Source organism: Ammospiza caudacuta, chromosome 1, assembly GCF_027887145.1.
Source record: "Ammospiza caudacuta isolate bAmmCau1 chromosome 1, bAmmCau1.pri, whole genome shotgun sequence".
NCBI lineage: Eukaryota > Metazoa > Chordata > Aves > Passeriformes > Passerellidae > Ammospiza > Ammospiza caudacuta.
Window position 1 is genome coordinate 16,441,596 of NC_080593.1, and position 14,427 is coordinate 16,456,022.

Sequence of the window (14,427 nt, forward strand, 5' to 3'; positions counted from 1 at the left end):
AGTCTAATATAGCAAGAAAAATAAATACAATAAATTCCTTGAATAATCCAGAGGTTGTGTGTTTTCAGCAACTAAGCATTGAATAAATGAATGATAAAGTGCTGCCAACTAGCAGAAGGAGTAAGAAGCAACTAAGTGCACAAATATTGGCCAGGAAGAAAAGCCACCTATGCAAGAACAACATAAAGGAGGAACCAAAGATTAAAGTACAATGTTGTTTCTTCAGTCCCACACAAAACTAGGAGCATATGATACTTAGTTACATGATAGAAGAGCAAGGCAGATGCTTTCCATTGCGCCCAGAGGGGTTATAAACAGAAAAAAAACAAACCACCAAACCTAATAGACAGTGCGGTTTTGGGGTTTCCCTCTCCTCCCCAAAGAAAAGTTTGGGTGTAAAAGGTACAAAAGGAAAACAGATCATAGAAACAAGAACTGTGAGACAAGGGAAGAAAACAAGTGACTCCTAATTCTTCATATCTTTCTCACACATTTTGCACAAAGGAAGAAAGTTATCACACAAAGTTCATTAACAGAGGAAGAAAGTTATCACACAAAGCCCTGAAAGAATTCACTGAGGTTATGAACATAATGCAACAGCCAAGAACCAAGGATGTGGGTTCACTGCTACTTGAAGTATAAAACAAAGCTGCCACCTTCGTTCTCAAATAACCACCTAAAGTCCTTTGCAGAGTAGGAAAAGAATGTGCTTTCAGAATCTAATTGTTATGCCTGGCATTACCACACACACCTTGATTTGTTTTCTACTGTCATCCACGAGAAAACCCATTTTCCAAAACAGAAATCACAAGCAAGTTTCAGAGAAAATATATATATTTTAAAAAATCTTTACAATAAGTCAGGAAACATAGGAGCTTGCATACAGTTTATTATAATAACTCAGTTCTCAGCTCCCTACAGTTCAGATAACCCTGGTGACAGTGTTTACAACTTCTAACTTTTGCTTTCACAATTCTGAAGCAAACAATACATTTGAGTGTATTTTACTCTGTGCAAATAAGACAACTTTTGGAATCCTTCAGAAGAAATATCCAAGATTCTGTTTGCAGAGGTCCTTTGTTTCTCAAAGATGATTTATGAGAGTTTTTGTTTTAAGATAAAGTGCTCCTGTCCAGCAGAACCCAAAGGCCTTCAAGAGTCCAGAGAGTAAGTTTAGCTCAGATTAAAAAATAATTGGTCATACAAATTCCAGCTTCCCATGTCCGCTGTACATTCCCCAGTGGACTAGTGAAAGAATTTTATCATTGCTGAGGTCTGAATGTCTCATTTTATCACAGGTCATGCAGCAGTTCTCGTGACCAGTCACAGGCACCATGCATTCCAAGTCCAATTTTGCCACCTGCCCTTTTTTCGAATGATGTCCATGAAAACTGTAGTGCAAACGAGAGAGCATTTGCTGTCGCTGATCTTGCAGTCTCTTGTTTTCACTCCTGAGCATCCTCAAGGCCAGCATGATGAGGAGCACCAAGATGAGCCCACCAGCTATTGGAACAGCAATTACAGCTGCCCTGAACCATAACTCTTTTGAAGAAGTCAATTCCTGCACCTTGGTGATGAGATTCCTGCTGCTGTCGTGTTGATATCTGCTCCCTTGTCCTGCAAAGGGGAAAGATGTGAAGCTTATTTCAGGATTTATATATACACTGATTTATTTATAAGCACCTCCCTTAAATCACACACTGACAAGTTTAAGGAGCAACTGCCACACACTGCAATATTTACAGAAAATACTCCTGTAAAGAAAAAAATTAGTTTCTAAGTCTGCTTATAACATAGAATTTCTTACCCCAATAGCCAGTTTAACTAGGAACACCACTGCCACTCTTAGACATAATTTCAAGATGGCAAAAGAAACTTCCAATATTAATACAGACAAAAAAACCTAACTGGCTGAGATATTCTCCTGCAACCAGCCACGTGCTTCTCCCTCTGGTGTCTCTACTTACATCAACAACTACATCAATAACAGCAGATGCACAAGGTTTTGACTGTAGCTGGCCTGATGGCCAGAAGAGGGGTTTCACTGAAGCTTTATTGCCCTACCTGAAGCATCGCCCCTGGAAGGAGACAAAACATCATGCAGTCCTCTGTAATTGCACATATCTTCATGGCAGCATTCCAACGTGGACGTGGTGGTGGTGCCAGAGTGGTTTTGTGCTTGTTTGGCTTGGCAGATGTCAGCAGTGCTTGCAATAGAGTCCAAGCAGCCATGAGTAAGTGGGGAATGTGTATTCTGAGGATCAAGCAGTCTGGAGAAGCAGGCACTAAGCTCAGATTTGCACATATAGCCAGTTGCAACACAGTGTGCAGCATCACAGTAGCATCTGATTTCACCTAAAAAACAAAAATTGGGCAAGAAAGGTAAGAATTTGGTCCTCTAAGGACACCTCACCATATATGCTTATTAGCCACATGCATCACTCAAACTCAGTGCCAGTTTTGAGGCACTTCTTTAGGCTGTAGAGCCACAAGAGCTGGGGTTGCTCCCTTCCCATCACTGTACAGGTTGAAACCTTGATCCTTGTAAACGCCTTGGGGCACTTGCTTTAATGACTAGTACTACAGTCCTTTGAATTAAAGGGAGAGCATTTCACTGAAACAGGGACTGGGAAGGGCTTGGGTGGAGGGGGGGGAAGATCACAGTGGCTTTTTTTTTTTCCAAGGTAAATAACTAACAAGACCATTTTATAGCTACTTCCACTCGCTGTCAGCAGTTGCCTTTAACCACATTTAAAGTGAAATACCAGTTCTAAAAGCAACACACACTTTCAGTCCTGGAAGAAAGTCACATCTATGTTTTTAACCATTACTCCAGGAACAGTATTCTATTTTTATAAAATAACGTTTCTTTTAATTGCACATAAGCACACAACAAAAATACCAAGCTTAAATATTTACGTGACAAATGAAAAAGACAAACTCGGAACTGCTGAATTATTACCTCTCAATACTGCCCCAAAATTTAAAAGGCTTAACTAACACCTTATAAAGCTATTAGCTAGAACCATTACCATCTAAGTCTCTCTGTCAGGAAGGTTTTACTGTGTGAAACTGCGCAACTATTTCTAAATTTCTAGAGAAAGAGAAAATCTTTAACTAGATCTTCATGAAAAATGACTTTTTAATATTGTAGAACAAAAAAGTTCCAGTTTATAATTATTCTGCTCACCAGAGACAATGTGTCTCACCTCAAATGTGAAGGTTTTTAATGGAGTGAAACTGCAAGGCGAAAGGCTCCCCGTTGCCTCTCCCCACTTTCACATGCAATCCAATATGCAGTAGAAAAGAGGAAACACTTAAGACTGAAAATCCTCTACCGGCTCTACGAAAAATATCAGGAAACCTCAAAAATTTCTGAAGGAAGCGATAAAAAAAGTTCCCTTCATAAAATTCTTCATGTTGTGCTCTCCAAACTGCTCTGGTATGAATTAAACATGTCCAGTGCTGAAGCAAAAACTTACTCTTTCCAGGCAAGTTGCAACTCAAACATAATTCAGTGTGCCATCGAGCCAAGGTTTAGGAGGAAGCCAGATTCTGGAGACATCCTTGGAAGAGGTCTCCAAAATGGACTTAAAACTACTTCTGGTGTGCCTACTGAACTTGCCACCACAGTAGCACCGAGGCTTTCAAAGCTGACTGAACAGTCAGGCATCTTCCTCCTACAGTCTGCACTGCAAAAAAATCAATCGACAGGCTTTTCTGCTGTCACCCCTTCTTATGATGTTACCTACTACCTATATCTAAAAAAAAAACAAAACCCCAACTGTTCTGCAAGACGTTAAAAAAATCATCCCAAACAAGTTACCTTCCTCTCGTCAGGCTACCTTAATAGTTTCCCCAAAATGCTACTGCAGCCTCCAGGCCTTGAAGTTCCCGCTGCTCGTTAATAACTCTGCTTAATAGAAGCCAAATGATGGAGTGTCTCACTGTCTCCAGTCCAATTCCCTTGGGGTTTCAGACCAACTAACCTAATTTTTCATGAATTCACACTCACTCTCATCCAGCATGTTACAGAAAAAAAAAACTCAATAATTTTCTAAGCATTCTATATGAGGTCTCCCCCCTACCCCTCTGAAAAAATAGTTCTCATAATTTCTGCACTGTTAAATTTAAGATGCAAACATGGCACAGTACCAGAGCTGACAGTTCTTTCATGAGTCTCAGCACGGTACGGAAATAAAGAGAAACAATACACATACTTTCATTTCAACTGCTTATACAATCACGTTCAAAAATCTATATTTTATTGCCTCAAGACAATCTTACAAACAAAATCTGACAGGCTAGTCATCAGGTTAATTCAACTGCTTTTTAATTAAAGCCACGTTTTCAGTGAAACAAAATGGACTTTGTATTACTGTATTTCTGTCAATTCATAAAGTTTCTTCCTGTGCTATGCAAAAAGCCAGAAAGGGTATTTAGTATTTTGAAACAGTGAACAATGCCCTTCTGTTCCCTCCTCTTTCTTGTTACTGTATGTAGCTATTAAAGAAAAATGTCTGCTTTTAGTCAAGATGGCTACAGGAGAGACTGCAGGCTTCTCTTAAAGCTTTTGAAGTCAACAGCAGCCAGAAGTCTGTGATCCCCTAATTATATCATTATCAGGCACATAGTTTCAGTATCTGCGACTTCACATCACTCAGTCACTCCCTGTTCTGCCCGCTTTGATGGGGCCAGCAGGCTCCCCCCTGCACGCTGCAAGGCTGTTATTTAGGGTTAATTACAGCCTTCCTTCCAAAATAAATAAATACCGTCGCACATCACCACCACGCTAACTTATCCTTTACCCTCCTCCCCGGAGCACGACGATTACCGGCAGCCAGCGGGTCGCCTCTGCCCCCGAGGGCGCTCCTCGGGCGGCCAGACCACAGCCCCAGTGCCTCCACAGAGCACAGCCCCCAGAGCCCCCACAGAGCCCCCAGAGTTCACAGTCCCCACAGAGCACAGAGCCCCCACAGAGCCCCCAGCTCCCCGCGGGCGGGGACAGCGCCGGGCGCGGCTGCCCCGCCGGGACACGGCGGGGCCGTGACTGCCCGGCACCGGCGGCCAGGTGGGCGGGGAGGGACACAGAGACGGGAGGCACCGGCCCGGCGGCTCCTCCGCCAGCACCGCTCGGCGCGGGCTCCCGACACAGCGCCGGGCCCGGCGGTTCTCGGGCAGCAGTCCCCGGGCACTCCGCTCTCTCCGGCACGGCCCCCGCAGGCGCCCCGCCGCAGCCCTCACCTTTGGTGAGCAGGACGGCCATGGCGCACAGCTCCAGTTGCAGCCAGATGAAGATGTAGCTGGAATGGCGATCCATTTACCCGGCGCCGCTCGCCACAGCCCGCAGCGCAGGCACGGCCGAGCCGCCGTCGCCCGCCCCTGCCCCGCCGGAGCGCCGAAGAGCCGCTCGCCCGCGGGCAGAGCCGTGGTGCGGCCACCGCTGCTGCGGCAGCGGCGGGCCAGGGGGACGGCCGCGGCTCTCCGCCTTTCCCTCGTAGTTTCGCCGCGGCCGCAGGAGCAGCAGCAGGAGCGGCGGCGGCGCGCTGGCGGTGCCCGGCGGGCGCTGTCTCACTGACGCGGAGGCGGCGGCGGCGCCCGCCCCGTAAATACGGCCGGCGCCGGGCGCCACTGAGCCCCGCCCCTCCCCCTACCCCGCCCCGCCTCCCCATTGGCTGCGCCTGCCTGGAGTGGGCGGGGACCCTCTCCGCCCCGCCCCCCAGCCCCGCGGCGCGGCCCGAGCCCCTCCCGCGGCGCCCCCGGGCGGCGGCACCGGCACCGGGCGGGCCGGGAGCGGGCCGGGCTCTGCGCTGGGCGATGGGCTCTGAGCGCCGGGAGTCCCGGAGACCTGCCGGGAGAGCGGCCGCTGGCGGCACCGAGCGCCCTCGCTCGCTGCCTTAGGTTCGGGGCTCTCCGGGGGCCAGGGAACGGGCGCCGCCGGGTCCCCGAGATAATTCCCTACGGAGGCAGCAGCGCGGGATTCCACTATAAAACATTGTGATGAGACTGCGAGCTCGGCGGAGCCGCGATGGATGGATGGATGGATGGATGGATGGATGGATGGATGGATGGATGGATGGACGGACGGAAAGACGGACGGACGGACTATCCTCAGCCCGGTGACCGGCAGCGCCGGAGCGGAGCTCGCGGTGTCCGAGCCCTCCCGCCCGCGGCCGCTGTCCCGGCGCTGCCCCAGCCCTGCCTGTCCCGCACGAGGGTGCGGAGTTGTTTCCCGAGCGGGAACAGCGGCGGTTCCACTGCAGCCGGGGCTTTTTCCCCAAGGTTATGGGAGCCCTGCGGCCGGGCTTGGCGCAGCGCGGAGCCGCGGCCGCCGGCTGGAAGCGCGGTGCAGCCGGGCTGTCCATCCCGGTGTCCCGGCCCGGGGTTCACCCCGCGGCTCGGGGGCTCCTGCACCTCACCTCGCACTCAGCCTCGCACGGTCTCACCCGCTGCTGTCACATCCGCGCAGGCCCGTGGCACAGAGCTGCTAGCGAATATACCCTGCTGTAACTATTCTCCTTCCAGTGTTTCGTTTCCAAGAACAGCTGGTGGGGATGGAAGCACGAGCTGAGCTGGTGTTCTACCACTGAGCTCCGATACAGCTCCTGTGGGTCCTGTTTAACTTGGACAATTTTCCTTCACGTGCTGGTCCTGAAAAAATTTGCCCCTTAATTAAAATTTCTTTGCTAACTTCGTTTTCTTCTTTCTTTGTTCATTACGTTTTATAAGCCTTGATTTCTACAGTACAGGCTGTTTCCCATTTATGGGCAAAATGCTTTACATATTTGGGTCCACTAGTAGTATTAAAGCTGCTGGATAATGTGTAGACAATAATAAAAAAAATACTTGAGAACTTTAATTTTAAATTTTTGTGAGTCTTTAAAGACATTTTCAATAGGGGACATAATACCTCATGTTGGAGACATTCCTCCCTGAAAGAGAAAGGAGGAAATATGAAACCTGAGATTGAGATAACTCCAGTTTACTTTGGCAGAGGAGAACAGGCTGGATCTCTGGCTAATTACTGCTGATGCCATCACACGGTATAATGGTTTTACTGTGAGTTTTGTGATTTGCATATGTATAAGATAGATACACGTGTGCTGCACAGTCTTTACACTTATGTTAAGACATATTTGCACCCCACCACAAAGTAATTTGCTAATTCTTGTTTCTGTTTAGAAATTACAAAAACAGCAAGAACAGCCAACTCATATCTCCCAGTCTGGCACTGGCTATCAGACACTCATTTGCAAACATACGAAATATCATTCATTATAACCTAGAATCATTACAGCAACATGTGCAGTTCTGCTTCTCCTGCTCCTATCAACTGTGACAAGCGCATTTAACAGATCTCATTTGTTACATGCAGTACCGACAGACTGGAAATGGCTTTTATTCATGGAGCCACATTACTGCTCTAAGTAACATGAGAGACTCCCTGAATATTATAAACATCCTGGCCAAGGCAGCACAGACAGACTAACCAGAGGGCAATGTGCTTGAGATCAGTTTTGAACAGCAAATTTCATTGACAGCTGTCAAGTTTGAATTGTGAAGTACAATTTACTCTAAAAAATTTTCTAATTCTGTATGCTACAAGTGTGCATGAAGTACCAAAAGTGAGGAAGGGACAGCAGGGATCACTACCCAGCCTTCAAAGCAACTAAAGAGCCTTTTGTAAACCTGTGGATCGAGTCAGAGTGTCAGTGTTTTACCGATTTACTGTGTCTCTTCACTCTCTGATACACTGCTCAGAGAGACATGTAAGGTTTGTGTGGGGTCCTCTGACAGACTACAACATAAACAAGATAATTCAGCTTCTGCAGCGCTAATTTGCTTTTGTTTTAGAGACAACAGCTAACAGGGCCAGATTGGCCTGTAAAAAAGGGACAGGAGACAGACCCAGCACAAAGCAATAATAACAACATGTTCTGCAACCAGAAGGAATGTGGGATAATGACTACAAGGAACCATCAAGGAAAGCGTCAGGAGCCCGAGGCCGCATTATGTGTCTGCAGCAGCCATGGGAGAGCAGCCTGGAGCCTCCACTCGAGCGGACTGAGAGCCTGCAGAGCACAGGGCTGCTCCCTCCCACCAGGTACCTTTGAAGCCAATGCGAACAGAAGGACCTGGCTGCAAAATCAGCCTCTGGGCACCTCAGGGAAAGGGACTGCTTTGGGCAGCATCTCACAGGAGCACGTTCTCTGCATCAGCTCAAAGCTCTGTCACAGATGCAGAATTTTGTCTTTCAGAAGAAATTGCCAGCTAAAATAAGAGATCCATCCAATCAGTCTTTGCAGGCCACACTAATGCTGGTTCGATTCTTTCACAAGCCAATAGCTGCAGAGCCAAGTTTCTGGGAGGAGGAATTTAGAACTGACAAGTTCTTCTAAACCAGTTCCTGGTCTATTCCACACCAGGATTTCTCCTATCAGGCAAGTAACATCTCAGGACAGCACCTGCTCTCCTCTACAATCTCATTCCAGAGCAGACTCACTATTCCCCACCATGCAAGAGTCTCCTTCCAAATGTCAGGGTGCAGTCCCTCCAGTGAAATGCCAAATCACATCCATCACCTGCTCCAGAATCTCCATGTGCCTGAGAGTCCCAGCACAGGCATGAGAGGATGGCTGCCATGAGGAGTTTGGGCCTTTCCTGTGTCAAGGAGGAAAATAAAACAAGCCAAGACAGAGGTCAGCCTGGCAGCATTTTCTAAGTACAGAACTCTGAACAAGAGAAAAGCTCTTCTCTGGCTATGAGAACTGAGCTTTAGAAAATTCAACTTCCTCCCATTGTTTTGCTTCTTTCATATAGTCTCTTTCTCTTTTTCACATGAATTGGCATTGATGCCTCTACCTGCTGCTACTGCCTACTGTTTATGTGCCACCACAGCAGCCTGTCTGCAAAACAAAGCTACAGCTTCAGCCTGCAGGTGCCCCTGATATAGGTAACTCACCCCAGAAAAACAGTTTGGAATCAAAGATATTTCTTTCATCTGACAGCTTTGAACATTATCATTAATTCCTCGCCTCTCTATAAACTTTCATGGCATGCTGGCAGCTCACCACCATTTCCCCGAAATGATTGGATGTAACCCTTCTGTCCATTTCTAGCAAAACCCCCGTGTTTTCATAGTATTATTGTTTGTTTGTTATATACTTGTTTGAACCTTTCAACAATGCATGCACCCCCCCGCCAAAAAAAAGAAAAAAATGAGGCAAAAATGAAAATTTGTTAGAGCTGCAATTTGTAAATTGTTTCTACCATCACCTCTCTAGTCAAGGCATGGCTGCAGCCCTGTCCTGGGGAGACCCACATTCCTCAGGGAGATGAGGATTTGCATACTGCTGGATCTGCATGCCCACACCAGCACTTGTCAGTACTGCCACATCAGTGCCTCGCTGCACTAGCAAGGAAAGGTTAGTACTGCTGCTTTGGAGGCATTTCAAATTGGTGTCAAAAGCAACATTTGCACACCATATCCATTCCCTTTTGCACCTTGCAATTATGATTCAGCTGGGAGCTTCTCATTTGGAAATGATGTGAAGTTAAAAGCATTGGGACTGTTTAAAGCATCTTTGGAGAAGCATTAATCAGAGTAGTTTGGGGTTTTTTTGTTAAATGCTAAACACTAGCCAATAAACAACCATTGTTTTTTGAGTTGCTTTGCTAGCATTTGGGATATGATACACAAAAGCTAATTCTACTGAATTACATTTGTTTATGCTTATTATTGCCTTTAAAAAAATAATTAAAGCTTAAGCTAGCTTAGCTTGGCATAAAGGCCAGGGGGCAGGGAAGATAATGTGACTGTGCAATTTTTTTGGCTTCCCACTTCAGGGTCTGGCCATGGATTTCCTGGAGCAAGTAGCCATTTCAGGATCTAAGGCGATGCAGATCCCAAAGGCTGACTCCTCCAGCCGCTCCCCTGTGACAAACAGGCTGCTGAGCAGGTTCCCTCAAGGTTAATAACTCCCAGGGAGCTTTATCCCTGTAACTGGGGCAGTTCACGGAGGTGGGTAGAGCCTGCACATTACTCCCTGCTCATTTCCAGCAGCAATTAGCGTGTCCCAGTGAAACCCAGTTACCTCCAAACTGAAGGAGGGGAGCTGCGTTCCAGAGATGATCAGTGATACACGTTCACCTAAAATAAGTCAGAAACCAGACTAGTGTCTATGTCGCAGGATCCACCTCTCCATGCACGTGAAATATTATCCAGATGGCACCAATCTGCATCCCCCTCAGACACAGGACATGATAAAGGGACACTATTTAAGAGGCCCAGAAAGTGAAGCATTTCCTACCATGCTCATCACTTTACTTTTTTTTTTTTTTTTTTTTTTTTTTTCATTTAAAACTAATCCTCCCTCCCCCAAGCGAGCTGCACTCCAACTCCTCCCAATCAATAGGGCGATTTGCATTTATCCTCCTGGAGGCATGGCTCCTAGAAACGGGGCCAGAGCGATCCAATCGATAGGAGAAAGCTGGAGCAAGACTGGAAAAGAAGCAGCAGAGAGATTTCCCCCAGGGAGAAATGCAAAACACTGGAGAGAGGCAACAATTATTGTAATTGAAGGTAATGAGACCGAGGCGCCAGCTCCAGCCCTGCTTAACATCACTCAATACAAAGTGAGACGCACATGAAGGAGACGGCCCAGCCCGGGCGGCCCCGGGCGGCCCAGCCCGGCCCCGCAGCCCCGCTCCAGCCGCGCTCCAGCCCCGCACCAGCCCCGCTCCAGCCCCGCACCAGCCCCGCTCCAGCCCCGCTCCAGCCCCGCTCCAGCCCCTCTCCAGCCCCGCTCCAGCCCCGCACCAGCCCCGCTCCAGCCCCGCTCCAGCCCCTCTCCAGCCCCGCAGCCCCGCTCCAGCCGCGCTCCAGCCCCGCACCAGCCCCGCTCCAGCCCCGCTCCAGCCCCTCTCCAGCCCCGCTCCAGCCCCGCACCAGCCCCGCTCCAGCCCCGCTCCAGCCCCTCTCCAGCCCCGCAGCCCCGCTCCAGCCCCGCTCCAGCCCCGCACCAGCCCCGCAGCCCCGCTCCAGCCCCGCTCCAGCCCGGCCGGCTCCCACTGCTCCCGGGACAGGCCTGTCTCCCGTGCTGCTGCTTTTGGGACAGTCACTCCGGACATGCCTGCTGCCAGGGTCCCAGGGCCCCCTTTCCCTCCTTTTCACTCCTGTGTCTGTGAAGTTCTCGGTGTGTTTATTGTCGCTGTGCGGTGAAAGTCAGGCCAAACGCCGTCCTGTCCCGAGGCAGGACAGGCTCAGCCCCAGCCCCTTAACCTTCGATCTATCAACTATTTTACAACAATTTCTAACCTATTTTTAACAAGCCCTTCCCTGCAGATTCCCCCTCTTGCCACCGCACCCGGTGTGGGGTGCGACTCCCGGGAGGAGGGAGGGGATGCTGGAGAGCAGCTCCACCTGCTCTGGGCTCTGCCGGGGCACGGTGCGGGTGGTTCGGTGTCTCTGTCCCTGTGTCCGGCCGGCACGGTCGCTGCTCTCGGAGCGGAGCTCACACCGGCTTTAGGCGAGGGGTCCGCACTGGACGCGCTCGGCTGCGCCCTCGCCTTGGGCTCCTCGGGCACAGAGCCTCGGCACAGAGCCGGGGGGTCAGGGAGGGTTCAGTAAGCCTACCCACACCAATAGGGGCAGGTCTATCGAACCCTCCTGGAGATGGAGGCAGCCGGGGCCGGCGCGGGCTGAGAGCGGCCGAGGCGGCCCGAGCCCGGCGGGGCGGGCGGCGCTCCCGGCTCAGCGCGGGCACCTCTTGCCCTCTGCCGGCAGAGCCAGCCCTAGCAGGGACAGCGAGGAACCTCTTGGACCCCTGCCAGGTCAGGGAGGAAGAGCAACGAGTGGAGGTACAGGAGGAGGCAGCTGCTACAGGAGCAGGAGCAGTGTGGGTACACCGGGGCTCACATCAGCATCCACCCCCAGGCACATCCTGCACACAGGAGTTAGCATCCAGTATTCAGCCATCACCTTCTGAAAGATCCATGGAAAGGTGTTACATGTCAGGATTTATAAACGGTACCTAAAAAGTCAAGCACCACCTATCAGATCGGAGTTACCAGGTGTCTAGAGATAACGAATGGCAAATGTTAGGAATTTGCTTTAGATCCCAAGCGTGAGAAACCATTAGTTACGTCCTGTCATAGCATAATGTGTGTGTGTGGGAGGAGAGCAGACACTGGACATGGCCATGCTAGAACTCGAGCATCATTGTAGCAGGACAGAACATACAGTTCAAGTAACATTTCTTACAGAAAGCTATAGTTTGGATACAGGACATGGAGAGAAACAGTCATGTTTGCCAGTGAAACCAGAGCCTCTTTTAAATAAGAGCTTATTGCCTAAGCAAGAGTCTCAGGCTTGTATTTGCACATGCAAGACAGGCTGTCCATGAATCTGAACACAAACACCAGCTCCTTGGAGGACTTATCCTAACCCTTGGAAGACTTTCGCCCAGCAGTCAAACCCTGCGTGCTCGGCAGGGCCATGTGAGACTGCTCTACATTCTTGCAAATCTATTGTCAGCAGCCCCTTCACAACAGCAGCCCTAAAAGCTTTTGATGCAGATAAAGAAACTCTCCAGAGATACATTACTTTGTATTAGTCAATATTTATTGCTCCAGCTCTGTTTTCTGAGTCGCATATTTCAGAGCCAAATGCCAGAGCCAAGGCAGTCAATTCAAGGCAGGAAAGCCTTTACACACTGTAACAGACTGGAGTCTCAGCTATTTAAATAGGCAGCACTCTGCCACATTACACCAAGCTCCAGGTCTGACAGGCATTTGTAAATACAGTAGAAAAAAATGAAGGCAGAGCTAGACCTCAGAGCAAGGACCAGGAGTTTCAAGAAGATGAATGTCTATCTTAATTGTATTTAATAAGATTTTAATAGTTCAGTCCCACAAAGCTGCTGTTTGAAAAAGAAGGCAGCAAGACATCTAAGCATAGATGTGCAATTAAAACAAAACCTTAATCCTCCAAGCTTAATTCTTAATTTATCATGAAAAGGAGAAGGGAAAAAAATATTTGTGAGAGGAGACATGAGGAGTGAAGTCAGTAAAGGCTGTGGACACACTTAAATTCTAGCAGCCTATGTGCTCCAAAGGGACAGTATGGACAATTCCCTGCCCTGGCTCTAGGGCAGGATCAGAAGTACATCAGAGACAGCTTGTGATTCTGATAACTCTGAGTCAAAATAATTGTAAAAAGGACAAATAACAGGGCCAGGGGAGCTGCAGTGAGCTTTGGCAAATATGTAAGAAGCTGAAGGCATTCAATATCTGGGATCCCAGGCAGGGCAGCATCTGGAGACCCAAGCCCACCACCTCTGGTGGGTTTAACCAGGGAGGATGAAGGTAATGATACCCTGAGCTTTCTGCTAGCCCTCCTTGAGGGACCCCCACCCCTGTGACAGGGACTGCAGATGGGATCACCCATCCCTATCACCTGCAGCCTGGCACAGAAGCACCCAGGGAACAGGTTTGAGCACCCTCTGACTGAGAGGATAATCGCAGGCAGAGGAGGAGGATCCACAGCTTGCTGCCAGGAACACCTCGAGAAGCCACAAGGGTTCATCTGCAGAAGCACTGTGAGATCAAAGGCAGATCAGGCAGAGGAAAGGATGGGTGGAGAGAGCAGTGTTGGCAGAAAGCGATACCAAGTGCAACAGAAATTCAGATTCCTCACAGTGCAGGCCTCAGAGGCAGTGAGGAGCCAAGGGGGCTGAGTTCACAGAGCTGAGAGTCCTGGGAGGGGGGAGCAGTGTGGCCCCAATGTTTTCATAGCCATGAGTGCAAGACATTAAAGTTACACAGGACTAAAACAAAATTAAGAAGCCTCAGAGAGAAAGCAGCCCTGATTATTCTCAAAGCACCTTTTATAACAAAGAGTATTATATAGCAGAGTAGGATATTAAACCAAGGTCCTCTCCCCAGGTTGCAAGGCAGTAGTGAAACAGAGTTGGGCACACTGGAGGTGGGGAGCAGGAGAGCCAGAGCTGCTGGGCAGCCCCCCCAGCCTTGCCCCAGCCCCCAGATCCACATCTCTGCACTGCAGAACTGCACTGGTCCTGCCTCCTCCAGGCTGCCATCCTCTTCCTCAGCCATACCTCCGACATGCTGCTCTTCTACTTTGGTGTGTTCAATACTGTTACATCTTTATGGACAAATATTTTTCCTTCATTTTGACAGAAAGAAGTTTAAAAAGGAGACAGTGAGTGTTGCCATCTGAGACCCAAAGGGAGCTTCAGAGATGGAGTTCCAATGTACCAAAAGTAATGAAGAGACTAAATTATGGCCCTCAGCAAATCACCAGTCTGCCATAGACTGTGGACAGGCTGGCCAACTGCTCTGTCTTCTTTGCTGCCTTTGATGCTCATGGCAGCACCGTGCTGCCTGTGGCTGCTGCAGCCTTGTCTG

General features: G+C 49.1%; 1 protein-coding gene across 1 annotated transcript; it reads right to left on the bottom strand.

The window, feature by feature from the left end:
- Positions 1-853: 853 nt before the first annotated feature.
- Positions 854-5,553, bottom strand: BAMBI (BMP and activin membrane bound inhibitor). The gene is made up of 3 exons (XM_058813941.1): positions 5,245-5,553; positions 2,065-2,355; positions 854-1,617 (listed from the first exon to the last, which is right to left on the bottom strand). The coding sequence occupies exons 1-3, from the start codon at positions 5,318-5,320 to the stop codon at positions 1,199-1,201; spliced, it is 786 nt and encodes a 261-aa protein (XP_058669924.1). The 5' UTR covers positions 5,321-5,553; the 3' UTR covers positions 854-1,198.
- Between the last annotated feature and the right edge of the window lie 8,874 nt (positions 5,554-14,427).

What these genes read in the sequence shown, in the direction of transcription:
- BAMBI (XM_058813941.1), bottom strand. Translation starts at nt 5,320, where the DNA reads ATGGATCGCCATTCCAGCTACATCTTCATCTGGCTGCAACTGGAGCTG. An exon ending in GGCCGTCCTGCTCACCAAAG is followed by an intron (nt 2,356 to 5,244) that starts GTGAGGGCTGCG and finishes TTTGTTTTTTAG; the next exon opens with GTGAAATCAGATGCTACTGT. An exon ending in TTCCAGGGGCGATGCTTCAG is followed by an intron (nt 1,618 to 2,064) that starts GTAGGGCAATAA and finishes TCCCCTTTGCAG; the next exon opens with GACAAGGGAGCAGATATCAA.